A 19,935-nucleotide genomic window follows, 5' to 3' on the forward strand; every position below is an offset into this window, starting at 1 on the left:
AATGAAGCGAGAAATTGCTAAGTATGTATCGGAATGTGACATTTGCCGGAGGGTGAAAGCAAGCCATTTGAAACCTGCCGGAATGCTTCAACCTCTGAATATTCCTTCAGGAAAGTGGGAAGACATCAGTATAGATTTTGTTGTCGGTCTACCCAACACCTCTAAAGGGTATGATTCCATTTGGGTAATAGTTGATCGACTCACAAAGGTAGCCCATTTTCTTCAGGTAAGGACTTCTTATACGGCGAGGCAATATGCTCAACTGTACCTGGACCGTATTGTGAGTCTCCATGGGATTCCTAAGACTATTATTTCAGATCGTGGGGCACAATTCATTGCACGGTTTTGGGAACAGTTCTATGCCGCTTTAGGTACACTACTGATCTGTAGTTCGGCTTGTCATCCTCAGACCGATGGCCAAACCGAGAGGATTAATCAGATTTTGGAAGATATGTTGCGGGCCTGTGTACTATCTTATAGTAAGAAATGGGATGAGTGTCTGCCCCTCATTGAATTCTCTTACAACAACAGCTATCAGGAAAGTATCAAAATGGCACCCTTTGAAGCCTTGTATGGACGGAGGTGTAGAACACCATTGAACTGGTCGGAAGCCGGTGAACAGAACTTCTTTGGACCCGATATGGATAGCGAAGCTGAGGACCAGGTTCGTCTTATACAGGCAAATTTGAAAGCCGCTCAATACCGCCAAAAGAGTTATGCAGATAAGAGACGTTGGCCTCTGATATTTGAAGTTGGTGATCGTGTTTACCTCCGGGTCTCTCCAATGAAGGGAAAGCTAGCACCCCGCTATGTTGGGCCGTTTCCTATCGTTGAGCGTTGTGGGCCGGTGGCATATCGAGTGGAGCTTCCACCACATTTATCGGCGGTCCACAATATCTTCCATGTATCCTAGCTCAGGAAGTGCCTCTGAGTTCCAACTAAGGTTGTTGATACGGAAAATTTGCAACTGGAGCCCGATCTTATTTATCCAGAGCATCCGGTAAGGATTGTTGATCACAAGACCCGGGTTACTCGGAATCAAACCAGCAATTTTTATAAGGTCCAGTGGAGTAATCACTCCGAACAAGAGGCTACTTGGGAGACGGAGGACTTCATTCGGTCTAAATATCCGGAATTGTTACAAATGTATCAAGCTACTCACCAAGTTTCATTTTCCTCAATTTAGCACATCCATTAAATCTCGGGACGAGATTTCTTTTTGGGGGGAAGATTGTAACACCCAAGTGTTAAACTTGGGTTTAACTAGCTAACTAGTGACCAAATTCTCTCGGTTACAAGTCGAGTCACAAATCGACTCAAAAACTCGATTTCAAATCCTGGAGCCAGCGGAACCCGGATACTCCGGGTATGAATCTGGAAATTCCGGATTTACCCGAATACTCCGGATATTCTTCCGGATACTCCGGACCTGGAACTTTATATCTCATGTTTTGGTCCTTTTGCTGTTCCCAAACGTTATAAAACGTTATTCACTCTCTCCCGTGCTCTCTCTCACTCTCTCCCGTGTTCTCTCCCTCTCTCTCTCGTGATCTCTTTCAACCCAAACCCTAGAGACCCAAAACCCTCCCTCTACCCTTGATCCAAGGCCCACGGGAGCTTCACTTGGGTGGTGGATCATCTCTCCCGCGTGCTCCTTCCCTGGACGGCTTGGGTTCAAGCCCTTGGAGCAAGGAAGAGCTCACCCCAAGGTAAGTAAGCTAGGGTTCGGCAAGTCCCGTGTTCTAGGCGGTTCGAATCGGTTTCCTCCGGTTAGTCATCTTCTTATGAATCACTCTACTAGGGTCTAGGAGGGTTTCGATTTTTGTGGGTTGGTTTTGCTAGAAATCACGATTTCAGTTTTTGGGGCAAAAAAAATGCTGTCGGGTCCGGAGACTCCGGGTATAAGCCCGGATACTCTGGGTTTTTGACGCTCCGGGCGAAACTCCGGGTATAGCCCCGGAAACTCCAGATTTGGGAATCCGGATATTCCGGATTTAAATCCGGATATTCCGGTTTTGCAGAGTTATGAATGTCGGGTTGTGTGGTTAGTAGTATTTGTAATCGGTTAAGGTTTATTTCAAAGTTTCAAATTATATTGCATACATTCTCATATCATATGCATACGTATAGAGGCCGCCGATGAAGGAGTCGTATACGAGGTGGTTGCGGAGCCACAGGAGCCGCAGGGGCAAGCCCCGCAGCAGGAGGATCGTGGGGAGCAAGTCCAAGGCCCATCTCACCCTAGCACTGAGCCGCAGACTCAAGGCAAGCCCCGGTGAACATCCTAATATTTTAAATTATGTCATCTATATATATGTCTCCAATATTTGTGCATTAGGTTTAGGAATTGGTTGAAACCTAGTTGCATGATTCCTAGTTTTTCCTGGGCCTCATACTAGTAAGAATAGGTCGTTAGCACTTCTATGCTTAATAGGGCTCGATAGAAGTCGAGTGATAATTCTGTCACTCGCGAGATATAGGATGTCCTTATATTACAGTATGTGCTTTATTATATTCAAGATGGAAGGTAAGGGATGGGAGACCGGATGGGGGAAGGTATAGCCCCATCTGTGTTGATTAAGGACCGTTCCGTTGTCGGCTGTGCTGATCGGGGATTGAATTGTACTAACCACATGCCGGGAGTAGGAGGTAGTCGAAACCGGCAAGCTGAGTACTGCCTTGCTTCGAAAGTACAGAACTTCATCACCGCCCCTTAGGGCGAGTCGAGTAGTCGCGGAGAAATGGGATGCATATGTTTACTTTTGGTGGTCTCACGTTGAGCTCGACTGACTATATGTAGGTGGGGCGGTTCTGTAGTTCGAGGCGGGGAGGGGAAAGGTTGGTGCGTGGGGTCCGACGGGGCTTTTGCGTGCCGTGTTGGTTATGTTCACCTTGCAAGGTTAAATCGGATCGATTCGCCGTGTCTCGCGGTCATGAGGGCCCTGATCTCTTGGTCACATCGTAGTAAGGAATTGGAATAAATTGAGATGAGATGTGGATTGCTATTATCTAAACTAATGGTTTGCTCACCATGATTGTTGTAGATTTGCAAAACATTGGAGCTTAGTAAATTGATTACTTTATATTGAAACTAAAACATGGAAATAAGGACTCACTTGTAGTTGCATTTTTCCGCAAAACCAACCACCGGCCAAAAAGCTTTGCATGTCTAGTTATGTGGGCTAAGTATACCCAATGGTCGGGTAAGTCTTGCTGAGTATTAGTATACTCAGGGTTTGTTGCCACCATTATTTTTCAGGACAGACAGAAGTTGACTTCTGCCCCTGCTGTATCAAGTTCATCCGCCGGGATGCAGAGGAGTGGGAGGTGGTGGAGAGAGACTGAGACCCCTAGGTTAGGGAGTGGTCGGTTGCACACTTTAGGGCAGAGTGTGCAGCTCCTCAATTTTTGACCGGTCATGGTTAATCAGGGCTTATGCAGGCTAGTGTAGTTGTAGGATATAGTCTATTAAAACTTCCGGACATCGGCTGTAAAGTTTGTAGATTATTCGTATATTTGAACTCGGGTTGTAAAACCTAATGTTTGGTACTCATATGGTGTTCATATTTTTTAAGTATTACGTTGTGCTTGTACCATCTGCGCCCTCCTTCGCGTGAGACTTCCGGTGTTGTTTCGATCGGGCCGTGGGTTGAGAAAGAATCGCCAAATTAAACCGTTAAGCTAATGCGCCCGATGTGTTCAAATGGCGGCCATTACGCTTAATTAGAGATTTAATTTGGCGGTTCCGTCACAGTGCCATGGGGCGCGTTGGCTGCAACCATGGATGGTTTTCCAATCAGGCCCAAATACTACTACCTATTAGGCTGAAAGAGTTGCATGCAGGGACCGTGGGCCTTTTCTTTAGGGCAGCATGTGGGCCTTCATTGGCAATATATATGGAAAATGGTATAGCGGTATGTGTTTACTTTTTTAGTTATCTTTTTTTATAATTTGCTATGTGATATAATATTTAATATTATCCACTTCATGGGTAATATATATGGACTTGCCATGTCAGCAAATTTACTAATATAGTATGACATTGAATATCGAAATTCCTCATAAGACTCCCACTGAGAGTAGTCTAAGACCACGTCCACTCGTCATTTTTTTCGCATTTTTCATTGCAAAGCCATGTGCCAAAGGTAGGAATTACTATGAGCACCGTACAGCAAAGATTTTCATTGGCGTGATACCTTCACCTGCTCATGTGCTAGTGACGAATTAATTAGTTTTAATAAATTCGTCTTATAGTTTACAGACGAGTTCTGTAATTAGTTTTGTGATTAATCTATATTTAATTATTCAAATGGGCAAAGATTCTATTTTAAAAAATTTACACGGGCATAGTTTGATGCGCACAAGAGAAGATTCCCGAGCAGAGCAGGCAGCGGGGAATTAGACGGACGCGGTTAGATCTCTGATCCCGAGGGGGATTCGCGAACATGCCGCTGTCTGACGAAACGATACGCGCGCAGTGGTTTTTTCGGGGGCGCAAGCGCAAAGCCGCCACGAGACGGTCCCTTGTTTATCCCGTCCATCTCTGACACGGCCCAGCCGCGCCACCGCATGCCGTGGCACGGACTAGAAGACGCGACGCGACGCGAGCGCGCCACGCGCGGCGCTCCGCGCTCCCGAGGTCTGCAACCTCTTCTTCTACCGGCCCGGGCACTGCTCCGTCCTCCGTGCCTCCATGTCCGCCGCGTCGGTTCACCTCCGGATGAAGAACGGACCCGGCGCGCGGCGGCCTGCTCGCCAGCCACCGCCATCAAACAAATCAAGCAGGTCCTCGCTCGGCCATGGTGGTGGTGGTCCAGGGCGGGCCCTCTTTCCCGTGACGCCCTGAATGAAAACGAAGCCCAGGTCCCGGCATGTGATCAACAACGCCGTGTGATCAAATCACTATCCCTAATCGCCCGGTCGTCCCCCCGAGACGCTCTCAACAATCGCCGGTCTCCCGTGCCGTGCACCGCGGCCATTGGCGGCAGGAAGCGAGACGCAGCCATTTCCGGGCGACAACGATGGCGAGGTAGCTGGTCCATTTCTAGCGCCCGCCCCTCGTCTCGATCTCGCCACGCCCGGGCGGGCGGCGGCCGATCCGCGGGCGGGGGCACGGATCCGGGTGCGGCGGCGGGCGGACAGCGGCACGTGGACGGGGGATTCCCTGCCCACCTACATAACTGCCTCGCCTCGGCGCCTGACCCTTTTCAGCTTTCGCTGCCACTTGAAACCGCCGACCCCCACCAACGCCTTCCCCTCCCCGGGCTACGCGTAGCAGCACGCCTCCACTCCGCTGGATCCCCACCCCCCTCGCTCGGCCGCTAGAGGAGACGCCGAGCCGGAGCTAGCTGGCGCAGGCTGTCCTCATGTTCCAAAAGTCTCGTCCCATGTGACCCTCCAATTCCCACCCCCGTCTCCATCCCCTCGCCCAGCACGAGCTACCCGGGGGGGCAGGACGGTGGTGAGGGTGTAGTCTAGCTAGCCACTGCTGCACCACTATAAAACAAAAACTCCGGGCGCCGGCGCCCATCGCAAGAGCGAGCGCGCACTGGCGGCGGCGGAGGCTGAGCTAGCTAACACAAGAGCTGGGTCACTCGCTGCCGGGCGGCGTGCGCATTGCCCGCCAGCTACCGCGGGGTTCTGCGGGCGGATCGCCCGGCGGCCGTGTACCTGTAGCGCACGCACATGGCTCAGCTGCCGCCGAGGATCCCGGCCGCGGTGCACCATTGGCCGGAGGGGGGCCACCATGGGGCCGCGGCGTGGGCCGACGACTTCGCCGAGTTCGCGGCGTCGCGGCGGGGCGCGCAACGCAGGTCGCTCAGCGACTCGGTGGCCTTCGTCGAGGTGGCGCCCGCGGACGGCGGGGCCGGCGAGTTCGACCGCCTCGACGACGACCAGCTCATGTCCATGTTCCCCGACGAGGCCGGCGGCGGGTCGTCGTCCGCGCCGGGGTCCGAGAACGGCGGCAGCAGCGACAGCGACGGCGACAAGCGCGGCGGCGGCGCCCCCGCGGGCGGCGCCACCAATGGCTGCGATGACGAGCGGAACGAGGCCGCGGACGCGCAGGCGCCTGCGACGGGGCAGGCCGCCGCCTCCACGGAACTGATCCGGGACCCCAAGAGGGTGAAGAGGTGAGCCCGATCGAGCGAGCCCGTGCACGCAGACGCGTCTTGTGCAAGCAACTACAGCTAGCTTGATGTGTAGCCTGAAATGCTTGTCCAATGCTGGTGCTAGGATCCTGGCCAATCGGCAGTCGGCTCAGAGGTCGCGGGTGCGGAAGCTGCAGTACATCTCCGAGCTCGAGCGCAGCGTGACGACCCTGCAGGTATACAGAATTATCACATCGAAATTCAACTTGTGCCAATTCTTGACCCTACAATTCAGACTAGACGAGATGTCATCAAGCTAATCTCATATGGAAATGCACTAGTCAAAAGCTGCCATAAGTGAACTGAGCTACTGATCACCCAGTTACTCAAAATGGACTTAGATGATCAATTCTATCGAAATTGTGCTGATAGTAGTAAAACTGACGCTCGCTTCAATTCACCGATCCCTATAGATCTTGCCCGACATTCTTTCCTGACTCGGTGCAAAGAGAGCAGCGTACAAAAGCTCGCAGTGCAAGCGACCAAGCGTGGAAAACTAAAGTAGTAGTGCACATGGCCGCAGCAGCAGGGATCGCGCGTGGAAGTACATGCACATCCACGATGCGATACGGCAGATGCACTCTTTGATACAGACTAGATGTATCATGAGTTTTTTCATGCATGATCGATCATGGATGGAAGCAAGCAACCAGCAGGCCGCGGGCCGCAGGCTGCTGGCTCTCTACTCCTCCCGTGGCCGTGCGCGCACGCCGGTGTCTTTACCCCTCCCCGTCCCCTCTCCCTCCCGCCGGGTACTACCAACCCCACGTAGCGCCACGATCCAAGTGCACATGCCTCCGCATGGCCGTGGTGGTCCTTGCCGTGCGCGAGTGAGTTCTCTTGATCGATCCGCATGCTGATACATGGATCGGTCGTCGAGCTGGTGGGTAGGACACGATCGAGCCTTGGCGCCTCCTCCTCTCACGCAAAATAGCAAGCAACGCGGGTCGAAGTGTTCTTTATTTATTCACTGCACATTGCTGCACATGGCGCAAGCAAGCTAGGCACAGATCAAAGGTTCCGCGGCTGTCCGGTTTCTGTTAGCTTGGCATCGCCGTGTTCCAAACCACTGGATTAAGATTGGCTATTACGGCTTAAGCTGCACATGTACGTACGGAATCTGGAAAATGTTGGATCGAGGGGAAAATTCAGAACAATCCATCTACAAACTTTTCTCGGCGTTGCTTGATTGCCCTGCTAGTGCTGGTTCGTAAAATCGACGGTTGAATTGCTTTGCAGAACGAGGTGTCCGTGCTCTCGCCGCGGGTGGCATTTCTGGATCAGCAGCGGACGATCCTGACCGTCGGCAACAGCCACCTCAAGCAGCGGATCGCGGCGCTTGCGCAGGACAAGATCTTCAAGGATGGTGAGTACCATGCTTTACTCGGGGTAGGCGATCATAATTTAACCAGTACTGCAGCACAGATGGTTCATAATTCATGGAGAGAGCTAATAATGCATGCCACTGAGAGTCGGGCTTCTGGGTTATATCTCATCATGCTTCAACGGACATCACTCATAACTGAATAAACTTTTTTCTTCCTTTAATTTTTTTTTCAGCTCATCAAGAGGCGTTGAGGAAAGAGATCGAGAGGCTGCGGCAGGTCTACGAGCAGCAGAACCTCAAGATGTCAGCCGGCGCTGGGGCTTCTGACCACGGGCCGCCGCCCCCGGTGCGCGCAGAGAAAGAGCTCATGAGCTAGCTCATCCATGCCTGTCCGCTGTGCATTAACTTGGAGGGAACACTGCATCATGATTTTTTTTTCAGATTCTGTGGATGTTTTCTTCATTTCTTCTTCTTCTTCTTCTCCTCCTCCTCCATTGACATGTGCATTAATTCTTTGTACTTTAATTTGGATTGGTTTAGTGTGCAAATTGTGGTAAAGTCGTCAGGAAAACTGAATTTTCATGTAAATCATTTTTGAAGCAGTACATCTCTGGTAATCTGGATAGCTCTTGATTTTCTCTATGATCCATGTTTCTTGTTTGCTTAGATCTCCCTTAAAATTGGCAGGTTCAACGTAATTGAATTTCCTTTGTCGAATAACTGAAATTGGACTGTGCCTTCTGGCAGTTTTAGCAGGTTAGGCAAACCTGTAAAACAGTAACATGCATGCGTTAGATTGATCTCAACCGATATGGTCCAATGACCGAGTCGGACCCTCTCTCGTGCCATGATCGGGGCGCACAACCAACTCATAGATGCTGTGCCTGGCCGGTTCTGCTGTCCTAAGGTCTAAGATGAGGCGGCGTGCAGTGTAAAGGCTCAACCTTAGGGCAGGCAGCTGAACCTGTCTCATAACCTGAGTAGAGCGTAATACTCCAGAGTGGAGTCCCTGCTCCTACCGAGATCCTGAGCAGATGGGCATGAACAAAGTGCTCAGCCCCGATTGTTGGCGGCACCTCGTCAAGAAACTTGACGGAGGTGGACGCCAGGGCTCCTACCTTCCTAGCAAGTTTAGTCACATACTCCCTCTGTCCCTTTTTGTTTGTCGCTCGGGAATCACAATCTCCTCACAGGCACAGGTTTCTAGCGACATTTAAAAGGGGACGGAGGGAGTAGGAGGTAAAGGTAATGGGCCGGTCATGTCTTCTCTGACAGACATGAGACACCCAGTAGTCTATGAGGTTCTCGGTCGGGTTCACCTTAATCTTGCACACCATAGCGTACAAGTATTGAAGGTCCCTCATTAGTTTGTTTGCAAATCCTTCGTTGGAATAGTGTAAAATGAAAATTTTTGACAAGCAAATACCGTCACGGAGTGCAATAGAGAGATGGAGAATGATCGATCCTGCAAGTTGTGTCATTCTTCATTATTTATGCTCTTCAAGAATCAGGACACCACAAATATAACCGAAGATAAATGAAAGTTTTGTAATCTATGCTACATAATGCTACATTAACTATTCGCTGATCATGGCTTAATCAGCCTCATTAGATTTGTATCGCCGAATTAGGCTAGGGCTTCTATAATTAATTCTGTACTCCCTCCATACTCGAAAAAAAGTCATTTTGGATAAAGTTTGGGCCAAACATTAGGAATATAAATCATGAATAATTTTTAAGTTGTTGAGTTTCAAAATACAAAAATCATATGAATATATTTGTTTTGAAAAATACTTTCATAAAAATATAAATATATCTTTTTCGCGAACGTGCCTGAGCACGTTTTTCATTAAGAGAGTAGAAAAGTTTAATTACAGTGGCCGATTACAGAATAAGGGGAATCAACCATGAGTATAGCTAAAGGATAACAATTACATAGGGACCATTTCGCGACCCGGTGTCCTACCAAACGCAGCTGCAACTGGGTACAAGTGTTGATAACCAGCGTGACACCAACAAACCACCTCATCAGATATCAGTGCTAGCAGCTCTGTAGTAGAGCGCGCTCGGTGATCAAAGGTCCTTCTGTTGCGTTCTTTCCATAACCACCAGCATGTTAAAACTACCATAGAGTCAAAACACTTCCTGTCGGCCTTGGCAATGCGTTTGCGCGCTGAGAACCACCAATCTGCCAAAGATTGGTCCACTGTAGAGGGCACGGCAATGTCCCAGCCAAGCCTATGCAGGAGAAACGACCTGTCGCTCCGAAAAATGGGCGACTACTAAACTACTCGATTGCACATTTGTCGTGCATCCGATCGGATATGGCCTAGCACACAATGACTCGAGGATTTAGACTGGTTCGGGCCGGAAATGCCCTACGTCCAGTATGGGGTGGTTCTCTGCTTGTATTGCTCGAGCCCAGGTGCTTGTGAGGGAGAAGGAGATGGGGAGTTACAGCTGAACGAGTAGAACAAGAAAGCTAGAAAACTAGAGTGCGGAGACTAAAAAATCCTCCCCCCTCCCTATGTGGAGTGTCCTCCCTTTTATAGACCAAGGAAGGCTCCTTACAGAAGAAGCTAATGTGTTGCCCAAGAAGAAAAGTTGTGCTGCAGACTCCTCCGGACGGGCTTCTCAGTCGGGGTCGTCGTCCTGCTCGGTCGGGCAGTCTTTTCGCCGGCAGGTATTGCACAGGGGTGCCTTATTACTTTATCTTGTCGATCGCGTGCTGGCGGCGGTGAGTTGTCAGCTCCCTGCCCTGTCCACTCGTGGAGATGGACAAGTAGAATAGTGTTCACTGTTGCATGTCAGAAGGCACTATTGCTCCTGTGGGGGAGTAGTTGGCTAATACGGTGGTTTTGACTTGGGGTGATCTGCCTTCTCCTAAGCCTTAGCGGAGTACAAGTCTTGGGCTGGACCTGACCTGCCCAACAGGCAACAGCCGATCTATAAAGCCATCTGGCCATGTGGGTAACAACTAGCTCGACCTCATCATGCTGGCCATCAAGCTGTGCTTCACGGTACGGAAGCCATCAGGTTGTTCCCACGGATGCGCGCCAAGGAGCCGGGCTATTAGGGGTTTAATTCGTACTCTTAATATTTGAAGTGGGTCTTCGTCGGGTATTACTCAAGTGTGCATGCTGAGGGACCCCGGGTTCCTATATCCGACAGAGGCCCCCGAGCGGCCTTACGGTTTTTAATCGTGAAGCCGTTGTTCTCTGTCATGATCTCAAATCGGTCAGAGGCTAGGTGCCGACAGGGAAGCCGGGCCTGCGTCGTGCATGTCAGCGTGCGAATACGAGCCCGTGGTTTTGTATGAGAAGAAAAGATAGTCGTCTGGCCCCCGAGCGTCCCGAGCCAAACACATTCGGGTCGGAGGTCTGGAAGCGTCGCTGTCTGAGTGGTCGAAGACCGCGGTCTGGCCCCCGAGCGCTCCGAGCCGAGAACTCTCGGGTCGGGGTGCTAAAAGTTGCGTTTGGTGGGGCGAGAAGAAAAGATAGGAGTGGGGCCCTGGGCGCCCTGAGTCGAGTCTGGTTGAGGACACATCGACAGTAGTTGGCACGTGAAGCGCTCCTTACGGCCGAACCCCCGGGGACCCATCGATCTGTGAAGTTTAGTCGGAGCTAGCATCGCCATCCCGCTCAGGTCTCCGATTCGGTCGGGTCACGTGTCCTGAGTCGGTCGGTGCGTACGTGCTTGCACATTTAGTCATATAGGCACTTGGTGGTGCTTTAGTGCATGTGTGAATGTGTACGAGCATGTTAATTTGCTCGCTTGGGAAGCAATGTAGTAGTGCACATGCGTGCATGCATGCTTGGGAGGGCACCATTTGGTGGTGTACGTTCGTGCATGCAAGCTCGCTCACTCGCTAGGCACATGCTCACTCGGATAGGCGTCTTAGTGGACGAACGAGGTGGGCGAGCATGGCCGTAGCCGCACGACGGTGGCATTGAGGGGCGAGCAGGGGAGCAGCCGTGCGGCGGCGGAGCGCTGCGAGCATGCCAGCGGCTACACGACGGCGGCGTCGGGTGGCGAGCAGGGTCGCGTCCGTGCGGCGTCGGCGCGCCACGAGCACACGGTCGATGCCCGTGGCAGAGCAGCACGGGATGATGGGCGATCGCCGCGGAGCCGCGTGGTGCGGCCAGCGCGCGCGCGACGAAGCGGCACGGTCGGGCTATCGCAGCGTGCCCCGAGCGGACCTGACGCAGTCGGCGTCGTGCATCAGGCGTATTTGTTCATGGCGTTCTGACCATGGCATGTTGCTCGAATAAAATTAAAATACGTGTGCTTTTTGCCCATGTGGTAAGGCTGCAGTTAGTCAGTTAGCTCCCGAGTGCCTTTGCATGACTTTAGTTAGCTCCAGAGAGATTTTGGTCAGCTCTCGGGTGACTCGAGTGGTTCTTGTTAGCTCCCGAGTGATCCTTGGTCAGCTCTCGAGTGACTCAAGTGATTTTTGTTAGCTCCCGAGTGGTACTTGGTTAACTCCCGAGTGGTACTTGGACTTTTGGTTAAACCATATGGCGTGTTCAGCTGGGGAGTCATTCGGGAAGCTGCACTTGGTGGTGCCTGTGCATGCATGTAAGTGCGATCGGCTCGGTCGGGAGGTTGCACTTGGCGCACGTACATGCATGCTGCTCAGTTGGGAAATTGCATTTGGCGGCGCGCAGCCATACGAACATGCGAAATAGTCTGGGGACAAACGTTTTGACCGTCGGCGCAGACCGCCCGGGATCCCGGTCGAACGTAAGTGTGTGTGCTTGCAAGTTCGCGATGGCCCCATCTGCGGTCTCTGCGACCTGTGACCGTTCGTGCTTGTTTGCTGCATGTTCCCCCGACAGTGACCCTAGAGATCAGACGAGGGTGAGCCCGCGCCACTTAGCCTTGTTGGCCCGAGTGGCGGGGCTCAGTGAGCTCGCTAACGGGGGCGCCCAGGTAATATCTTAGGGCAATCCGAGTAAAGTCCGTCCTCATCGCAGACGATGAGGTCGACAGAGTCCGCTGGTGGCACTTCACTACTCTGCGGCCCGCGGCCCGGCAGATGCCCGAGTCGTCCGCCGAATCAGGTGGCCTCGATGGCCTTCCCTCCGGTGGGAATTCTGTGGGAGTGCTAGAAGGCCCGGATCGGACAAAAAAGGTTGAGATGACCCGTGCGCTGCCTGGGCAGGCCGGGATTAGGCCGCTGGTGCTCATCTCGGTTTTTCTTCCCTGGCTCTGTTCGACGTAGGGCGGCCTAGAAGTCCTTCGCGGACCGGCCTTAGAACCCCGGTCCATAAGGCTCCCAAGTTGGGATCTGGCAACTTGTTGTTACATCTTAATATCTGAATAAAAAGCAATAAATGCTGCAAAAATGAAATATTTAAAGTCTTCTTCAAGACTTACCTGGAGAAGTGGAAGGACGCCCGCGAAGGTGAATTCCCGGGCCTGCGTGTGCCGGTCTTGCCGCGAGCCTGGTGCAGACGCCTGGTGTGGTCCGGCTACGCTCTACGTCGGCCGTCTAGAGGAAGTCCATGCAAACTTGGTGATGGGGGCGCGCCAGTCGGGAACCAGATCGGAGCCGAGCGCCGTTCCAAAAATTGCTAGGCCGGGCGACCCTGGTCCTGAGACCGATCCTGCAACGCCGCCTCTCCCGACCATGTCATGAGCCGACGCGTCCGAGGAGTAGTAGCAAAAAAGATTTGTTGAACGATTAGTCTTTGTTACTGGAACAATTTCGTGAAAGGCTTAGGGGCCCCCGAGTGAACAAATGCAATGTTCACAATGCAAACGTGTGTTTTAGTTTGAGTGGGAAAGCTGGTTCCGCCCATATCCTTTGTTTCCCCGAGTGATTTTTTGCCTTCGCACTTTTCCTTCGAACCTGCTCACTAACCGTAGGTTGCAGCATATAGCCTTGGGGCTGGCCCTGTTGGCGTCAGCTGCTAGTTCACCATAGGTTGTTATGAGGGTCCGGCAGGTTGGGTGGCCCGAAAAAAATCACTTAGGCCGTAATAAGAGGACGGGTCGCCCTTTCGCTCGGGCGGAAAAACAAAATTCGCTTTTTGTTCTCGTTTTTCAAAAAGAGAGGGGGTGGTGCACGCATGGTGGTGCATCCCCGTGAAAGGCCCCCAGGCGACTCCGGCTGAGAGTGCTCAGGCCGGGGTGCCGAAGGAGTCGGTGCTTGAATGAAAAAGTAAAGCACAAATTGAATAGAGTTTAAGGGGAAAAAATGGGGTGCGCCCCTCGCGCACGGACGCTCCCGTGCGCACCCAGCCCCGATGCCGTTCCTTTAGGATCTGACGAATGGCGCAGTGAACGGCTCGGCTTCCTCGCAGGGATCGACTTCCGCGTGACCTCGGCTCTTTGAAGTCGAATAGCCGCCCGGCTCCGTTTCATTGCTCCCGGCTTCTCCAATCTAGCCATGACGCTCCAATCATCAATCATCGGCCCAGTAGTGCAGCGCAGCCCTAGCTGCCGCGCAGGCCGCCGTAGTGCAGGCGCGCCCAGAAGCGGACGGCAGGAGGAGGAGGACGCAAGGCTGCGGCGGCCGTCAGCAACGTACAGCAGCCATCCAGGAAGGTTGACGTCGCCGCGGTCGGGGCGGAAGGGTGTTGCCGCGAAGCCCTACCGGCCGGTGATCGTGTGGCAGCACGGCACTACTGCCCACGGCGGAACAGTGGCGCCGGAATAGGTGTCATCTCAACTATGGAAGAAGGGCTGCGCTGCGAAGCCCTACCCGGCGACGGCCACGCCGCGGACGGAGCAGAAGGCAGTGACGGCCACGCCGTCGACGGAACAGCAGGCGGCGACGGCCACGCCACCGACAGGGCAGAAGGCGGCGTGCCCGCGACGTCCCTGGGCGATCGCGAGCAAGCTATTCTGTCGTCGTCGATCCTCAGGTAACTTGTGTGGCTGCTCCTCGCTTCATCATGATCCCCATCCATGTCTTGGTTATTGATCCATGTTGTTACTCCCTGAGGAAGCTCCTGCGATCCCTCATGATCGTTAGGGTTTATTATTACACCTCACTATCAATTTTCCAAATGTAGATTAAATGCTCCTTCTGCGAATCATGATGTTGCTTGTGATCGTGGAGAAGAGGAACAACAAATACCACATGTTGGAGCAGTGGAGATTGAAGTACCAAATGAGGTAAAATAAAAGTAACAAACTTCACAAAAGATATCTAATATTTTTTGTTATGTTAGACCTTTAATTGATAATTATTTGTACAGGATGTGGTTGATAAATATGCTGAGATGGCACCTAAAGTTGGAATGACTTTTGACTGTGAGAAAAAAGTTTATGAGATGTACAATACCTATGCTGGACTTGTTGGCTTCAGTGTTAGAAAGAGCAGGACGAAGCGCCGCAAATCAGATGATAGTTTATCTCAGAAATATTTTGTTTGCAGTGGCCAAGGACTACGGAAAAATGAGGCATCACAAAAAGATATTACAAGGACCGGTTGTGATGCTCGTGTCCAGTTTAGTATCAGCAAGGAGAATGTATGGACTGTGCAAAAGATCGTAGTAGAGCACAACCATTATCTTGCCAGTCCAAATAAGATACATAAGTTGATGTCCCAACGAGAGATTATAGAGGCAGATAGAAAATTAATTGGGCAGGCACGGCGGTCTGGAATGAAGCCATCCCAAGTTTTCAATTTTATGAAGGAGCATTATGGAGGGGAAGACAAAGTACCATTTACTAAGATGGATTGCTATAATGAGATTGGTCGCGAGCGCAGACAGTACTTAGAAGGCAATGATGCACAAACATTATCTGAATATCTGAGAAATAAACAAGCCCAGGACCCAACATTTTTTTATGCAGTTGAGGTGGACAAGGATACTGGTCATATAGCAAAGTTCTTTTGGGCAGATGGTCAGTCTATCATGGATTACAAATGCTTTGGTGATGCTGTGTCCTTTGACACCACATTTCAAACAAATAAGTTTGAAATGCATTTTGCTCCGATTCTTGGCAAACCATCACAAGCAAACAATAATTTTTGGGTGTGCACTCATGTTCAACGAGACTATTCCATCATTTGTTTGGCTATTTGAGTCCTTTCTTCAAGCAATGTCTGGAAAGCACCCAAGCACAATTTTCACAGATCAAGACGCGGCAATGGCAGCAGCAATTGCTCATGTATTCCCAAACACAGCCCACCGCCTATGTTTGTGGCATATTGGCCAAAATGCTGTCAAACATCTTGGTCCTATAATTAAAGCGGCAGAGGACAAGGCAGAGGACGAGGCAGAGGACAAGTCAGGTAACAAGTTCAACAAGTTCTGGGCGGATTTCAAAAGTTATATCTACGAAGACAGAGCAGAGATTTACTTCACAGAGAAATGGGATGAATTGTTGGCTAAATACAACCTTGAGGATAACACATGGATGTCAAACCTATATGCTTTGAGGGCAAAGTGGGCTGCGGTATACCGTGACTCATTTACAGCAGACATGCACTCGACCCAGAGGAGCGAAGGTATGAACAATGTCTTCAAGAAAACATTTCGTAGGAAACTTAGTCTTTCAGAACTCCTTGTAGAATGTGAAAATGTTATAGTCACTCTAAGGTCAAATGAGAAGGATGCTGATTTTCAGTCACGTCGAAAGATCCCAGATTGCTACATTCCAAATCTGCCAATGTTGAAAACTGCAGCTGAAACATATACGAGGAGAATGTATTCAGATTTTGAGGAAGAGTTTAAAAAACAATTTACGTTGTCTTGTGAATTGTTGGAAGGTAATGGGACAAACTCCACATTCTTTGTTAAGTATATGCAATCTGAACGTGGGGCAACAGTAGTATTGAACAAAGAAGATTCGACTATTACATGCTCTTGCCGGATGTTTGAATGCATAGGTATGTTAAGTATTATCTTCCAAGCTGTTTAAATTGCATCTTGTATCCTGAAATATTGTTTGTTTAAATTTGGAACTATATGTTTCAGGTTTATTATGCAAACATGCTCTTAGAGTCTACAATATGAATGGGGTATATAATTTGTCATCACAATATATACTGCCTAGATGGACAAAATATGCTAAAAGTGGATTTTATATTGAAACAAAACAAGAATCCGAGGAGGGAGATTTGAATGCACAGGCAACACTTATATCTCGACAGGCCACATCTCTTGCATTGAAGTGTTCGTCATCAAAAGAACTACTTGATAAAATCCAGAAAGCCTTGCAGGACTTGAACTTGGAAGCGGATACTTATCTAAGTGAGATGCATGATAAATCCAATGAGATTTCCCCTACTCCAAATGAATGTGTCCGAGATCCACTAAATGGTGTAATATCATTCAGAATCCCTCCAGTCATAAAAGGTCCAAATGAGACACGTTTTAAAAATGTTCTTGAGAAGAACCCAGGAAAGAAGAAGAAGGGTGCCCAGAAGAAAGGTATCCAACTGTTAAATGCCTTTTGTTCTAGTGTAAATTTTTTTTCTAAATATTTGTTTATCATATATTTTGCATTGTAGGTGACGATCTGGAACATGATGATATTGAAGCAAGAGACGAACGTGCTGAGACAAACCAAATAATTGTAAGACAATACCTATTTTCAAAATTTATTCCATTACATGCATGATTTATGAACACTTTCTTGTCGTAAACACAGGATTGTAATGTTGGGGCATCTTCAACCATGAATGCTCCTTTCATCCAAGGTGGATATACTAATGTCGCAATGCCCCCGTTCAATTTATTTGCTAATCCTTCTGCAATGGCTCCTCCATACATACCAGGAAGGTACACAAGTCTCTTAATGGGAGTTGATCAAGATGCTACAACGCAAGCTGCTGTTAGGAAGTTACATTTTGATGAATCTATGTAGACATGTTCTCATGAAATGAACCATATTGTTTTGTAAATTCAGAGAATAGTAAAGTCTAAAACAGCATCATAAATGAAAGACAAGAAATTAAATTATGGCAGTGGGCAGCTCCATATTACAACCACTGAAATCTCTAAAATAAATTATGGAAAAGGTGAGCTGCTATATAAGAAAAGTGTCAGATTTCAGAACTGTCACTGATACATAGATTCCTGATTTTGCCCACCATTTCAGAGCTTATAATTTGGAGCTTGTAATATGGAACCTGTTATCTGATTGCTTATTTCAGAGCTTGTAATATGGAGCTTGTAATCCTTTTGTGTGCATTGTGGAGTTCCTTTGGTGAAATCACTTCAGAGTTCTATCAGTTAGGAGAGTGAGTACTATTACAGCACGGATATATTCAGAAAATGCAACAGAAAAATGTGGCCTAAATGTCCAGTTCTTTCAACTCCTTGGAGTTGCCATCCGAGTCCTTGAGTAGATCATGGAAGCCCTTCATTTGGTTGGATTTAAGATACAACTCCACTTGTGGGTATCTCTCACAGATGTCTCCAGGAACATCTTTTATTTTCTTCACAGTTAAAGTGCCAGAGTTATCCTTGTCTGCTACTCTGAATATGGCAGCAACATCTTCCTGAAATTATTAATGACCAAATAAATATGTAAGAACTAAGAACACTCTAAACAAGTGCTAGTTTATGCCTGCTACTCTGAATATTGCAGACACTTCCTGAAAATCAATTAATACAGCTCAATAAATATGTAAGCACATAAACAAGTACTAGCTGACACAAGAAGAAATTTATTTTGTACAAATATTTGTATTCAATATCTAGAAGTAACCAATGAGTAGGATTGTCGGAATTAACATGACCTTGTTGATGAAGCATCTAACAACAGACCAAGGAATATGACTGAAAACTTGAACTTAGGAAATCTGGCAGTTTGGAACTCAAGAGTAGTAGCAATAACTCCAGAAATTTTTGGTAGAGCAAATTAGACAGTTTATTACTAAGGCTGATACACACAATTGCCTTTCTAACAGAACAAGCTAGACACAGGTGTCACTTTGAACTAACAGAGAAGACAAACAATAATTTTTGGGTGCTCGACGGCTGGCAGCGAGGGCCTCGCGTGTGCGACGGCCGGCAGCGAGGGCTCCGGCGCGCTGGGGCGGAGGCACCGGCGGGAGCAGGGTCGCGGCGGATGGAAGCGGCCGGAGTCCGCCGCGGAGTGGGCAGCGTCGAGGCCGCTCTTCTCCCGCTCCACCAGCTCTTCGCTCGCTGCACCGCCGCAAAGCCTCCCGCCGTCGCCGCAGCCGCCGTTGCCGATGATTGGAGCGTCATGGCTCGATTGGAGAAGCCGGGAGCAATGAAGCGGAGCCGGGCGGCTATTCGATTCAACGAGCCGAGGTCACGCGGAAGTCGATCCCTGCGAGGAAGCCGAGCCGTTCACTGCGTCATCCGTCAGATCCTAAAGAAACGGCATCGGGGCTGGGTGCGCACGGGAGGTCCGTGCGCGAGGGGCGCACCCCATTTTTTTCCGAGTTTAAGAGAGAGAAAACATGTAACTGTTCGAAGCTCCATTTGTTGGAGTGGAAGCAAAGGGTGGCGAGGCAATTGGCGACGAAATCCGGGCTCCCGAAGCAGAGGGCCTGGAGCAGTGCGAAGCAGAGGGCCTGGAGCAGTGCGAAGCCGAGAGGCACCCATGGTCCGGTGAACGGGGCCATGGGCAGCTTCAGCGAGCCGCAGCTAACCGCGCCGCTGGAGCTCGCCATGCCAGATGTCGGAGAAGTGAGCCATCCGATCGATGGAAGAAGGGATGCACGATGCGCTCCCCACGGACGGCGCCAATCTGTCGCTCTGAAAAATGGGCGACTACTAAATTACTCGATTGCTCGTTTGTCGTGCATCCGATCGGATATGGCCTAGCACACAATGACTCAAACTAGTTCGGGTCGGAAATGCCCTACGTCCAGTATGGGGGTGGTTCTCTGCTTGTATTGCTCGAGCCCAGGTGCTCATGAGGGAGAAGGAGATGGGGAGTTACAGCTGAACGAGTAGAACTAGAAAGCTAGAAAACTAGAGTGTAGAGACTAAAAAATCCTCCCCACTCCCTATGTGGAGTGTCCTCCCTTTTATAGACCAAGGAAGCTCCTTACAGAAGAAACTAACGTGTTGCCAAGAAGAAAAATTGTGCTGCAGACACTCCTCCGGACGGGGCTTCTCAGTCGGGGTCGTCGTCCTGCTCGGTCGGGCAGTCTTTCCGCCGGCAGGTATGGCACAGGGGTGCCTTATTACTTTATCTTGTCGATCGCGTGCTGGTGGCGGTGAGTTGTCGGCTCCCTGCCCTATCCACTCGTGGAGATGGACAAGTAGAATAGCGTTCACTGTTGCATGTCAGAATGTACTATTGCTCCTGTGGGGGAGTAGTTGGCTAGTAGGTGGTTTTGACTTGGGGTGCTCTGCCTTCTCCTCCAAGCCTTAGCGGAGTACAAGTCTTGGGCTGGACCTGACCTGCCCAACAGGCAACAGCCGATCCATAAAGCCATCTGGCCATGTGGGTAACAGCTAGCTCGACCTCATCATGCAGGCCATCAAGCTGTGCTTCATGGTACCAGTTCCTGGA

General features: G+C 50.1%; 2 protein-coding genes across 2 annotated transcripts; both read left to right on the top strand.

Annotated features, from left to right (window-relative positions):
* The first annotated feature begins 5,229 nt into the window (after positions 1 to 5,229).
* LOC120676686 (basic leucine zipper 6-like) lies at positions 5,230 to 8,118 on the top strand. Its single transcript, XM_039958015.1, has 4 exons — positions 5,230 to 6,131; positions 6,235 to 6,325; positions 7,389 to 7,515; positions 7,710 to 8,118. Exons 1-4 carry the CDS (start codon positions 5,686 to 5,688, stop codon positions 7,850 to 7,852), a joined length of 807 nt encoding a protein of 268 aa, XP_039813949.1. The 5' UTR covers positions 5,230 to 5,685; the 3' UTR covers positions 7,853 to 8,118.
* A 6,036-nt stretch (positions 8,119 to 14,154) lies between these two features.
* Positions 14,155 to 14,887, top strand: LOC120674982. The gene is made up of 4 exons (XM_039956073.1): positions 14,155 to 14,348; positions 14,499 to 14,601; positions 14,685 to 14,795; positions 14,864 to 14,887. The coding sequence occupies exons 1-4, from the start codon at positions 14,155 to 14,157 to the stop codon at positions 14,885 to 14,887; spliced, it is 432 nt and encodes a 143-aa protein (XP_039812007.1).
* Positions 14,888 to 19,935: the final 5,048 nt, after the last annotated feature.

This window comes from Panicum virgatum, chromosome 5N (assembly GCF_016808335.1).
Source record: "Panicum virgatum strain AP13 chromosome 5N, P.virgatum_v5, whole genome shotgun sequence".
Lineage (NCBI taxonomy): Eukaryota > Viridiplantae > Streptophyta > Magnoliopsida > Poales > Poaceae > Panicum > Panicum virgatum.

Coding starts and splice junctions, on each gene's coding strand:
- LOC120676686 (XM_039958015.1), top strand. CDS start 5,686: ATGGCTCAGCTGCCGCCGAGGATCCCGGCCGCGGTGCACCATTGGCCG. Junction 6,132..6,234: donor GACCCCAAGAGGGTGAAGAG/GTGAGCCCGATC, acceptor TGCTGGTGCTAG/GATCCTGGCCAATCGGCAGT. Junction 7,516..7,709: donor GGACAAGATCTTCAAGGATG/GTGAGTACCATG, acceptor TTTTTTTTTCAG/CTCATCAAGAGGCGTTGAGG.
- LOC120674982 (XM_039956073.1), top strand. CDS start 14,155: ATGGAAGAAGGGCTGCGCTGCGAAGCCCTACCCGGCGACGGCCACGCC. Junction 14,602..14,684: donor AGATTGAAGTACCAAATGAG/GTAAAATAAAAG, acceptor TTATTTGTACAG/GATGTGGTTGATAAATATGC. Junction 14,796..14,863: donor CTGGACTTGTTGGCTTCAGT/GTTAGAAAGAGC, acceptor TTTTGTTTGCAG/TGGCCAAGGACTACGGAAAA.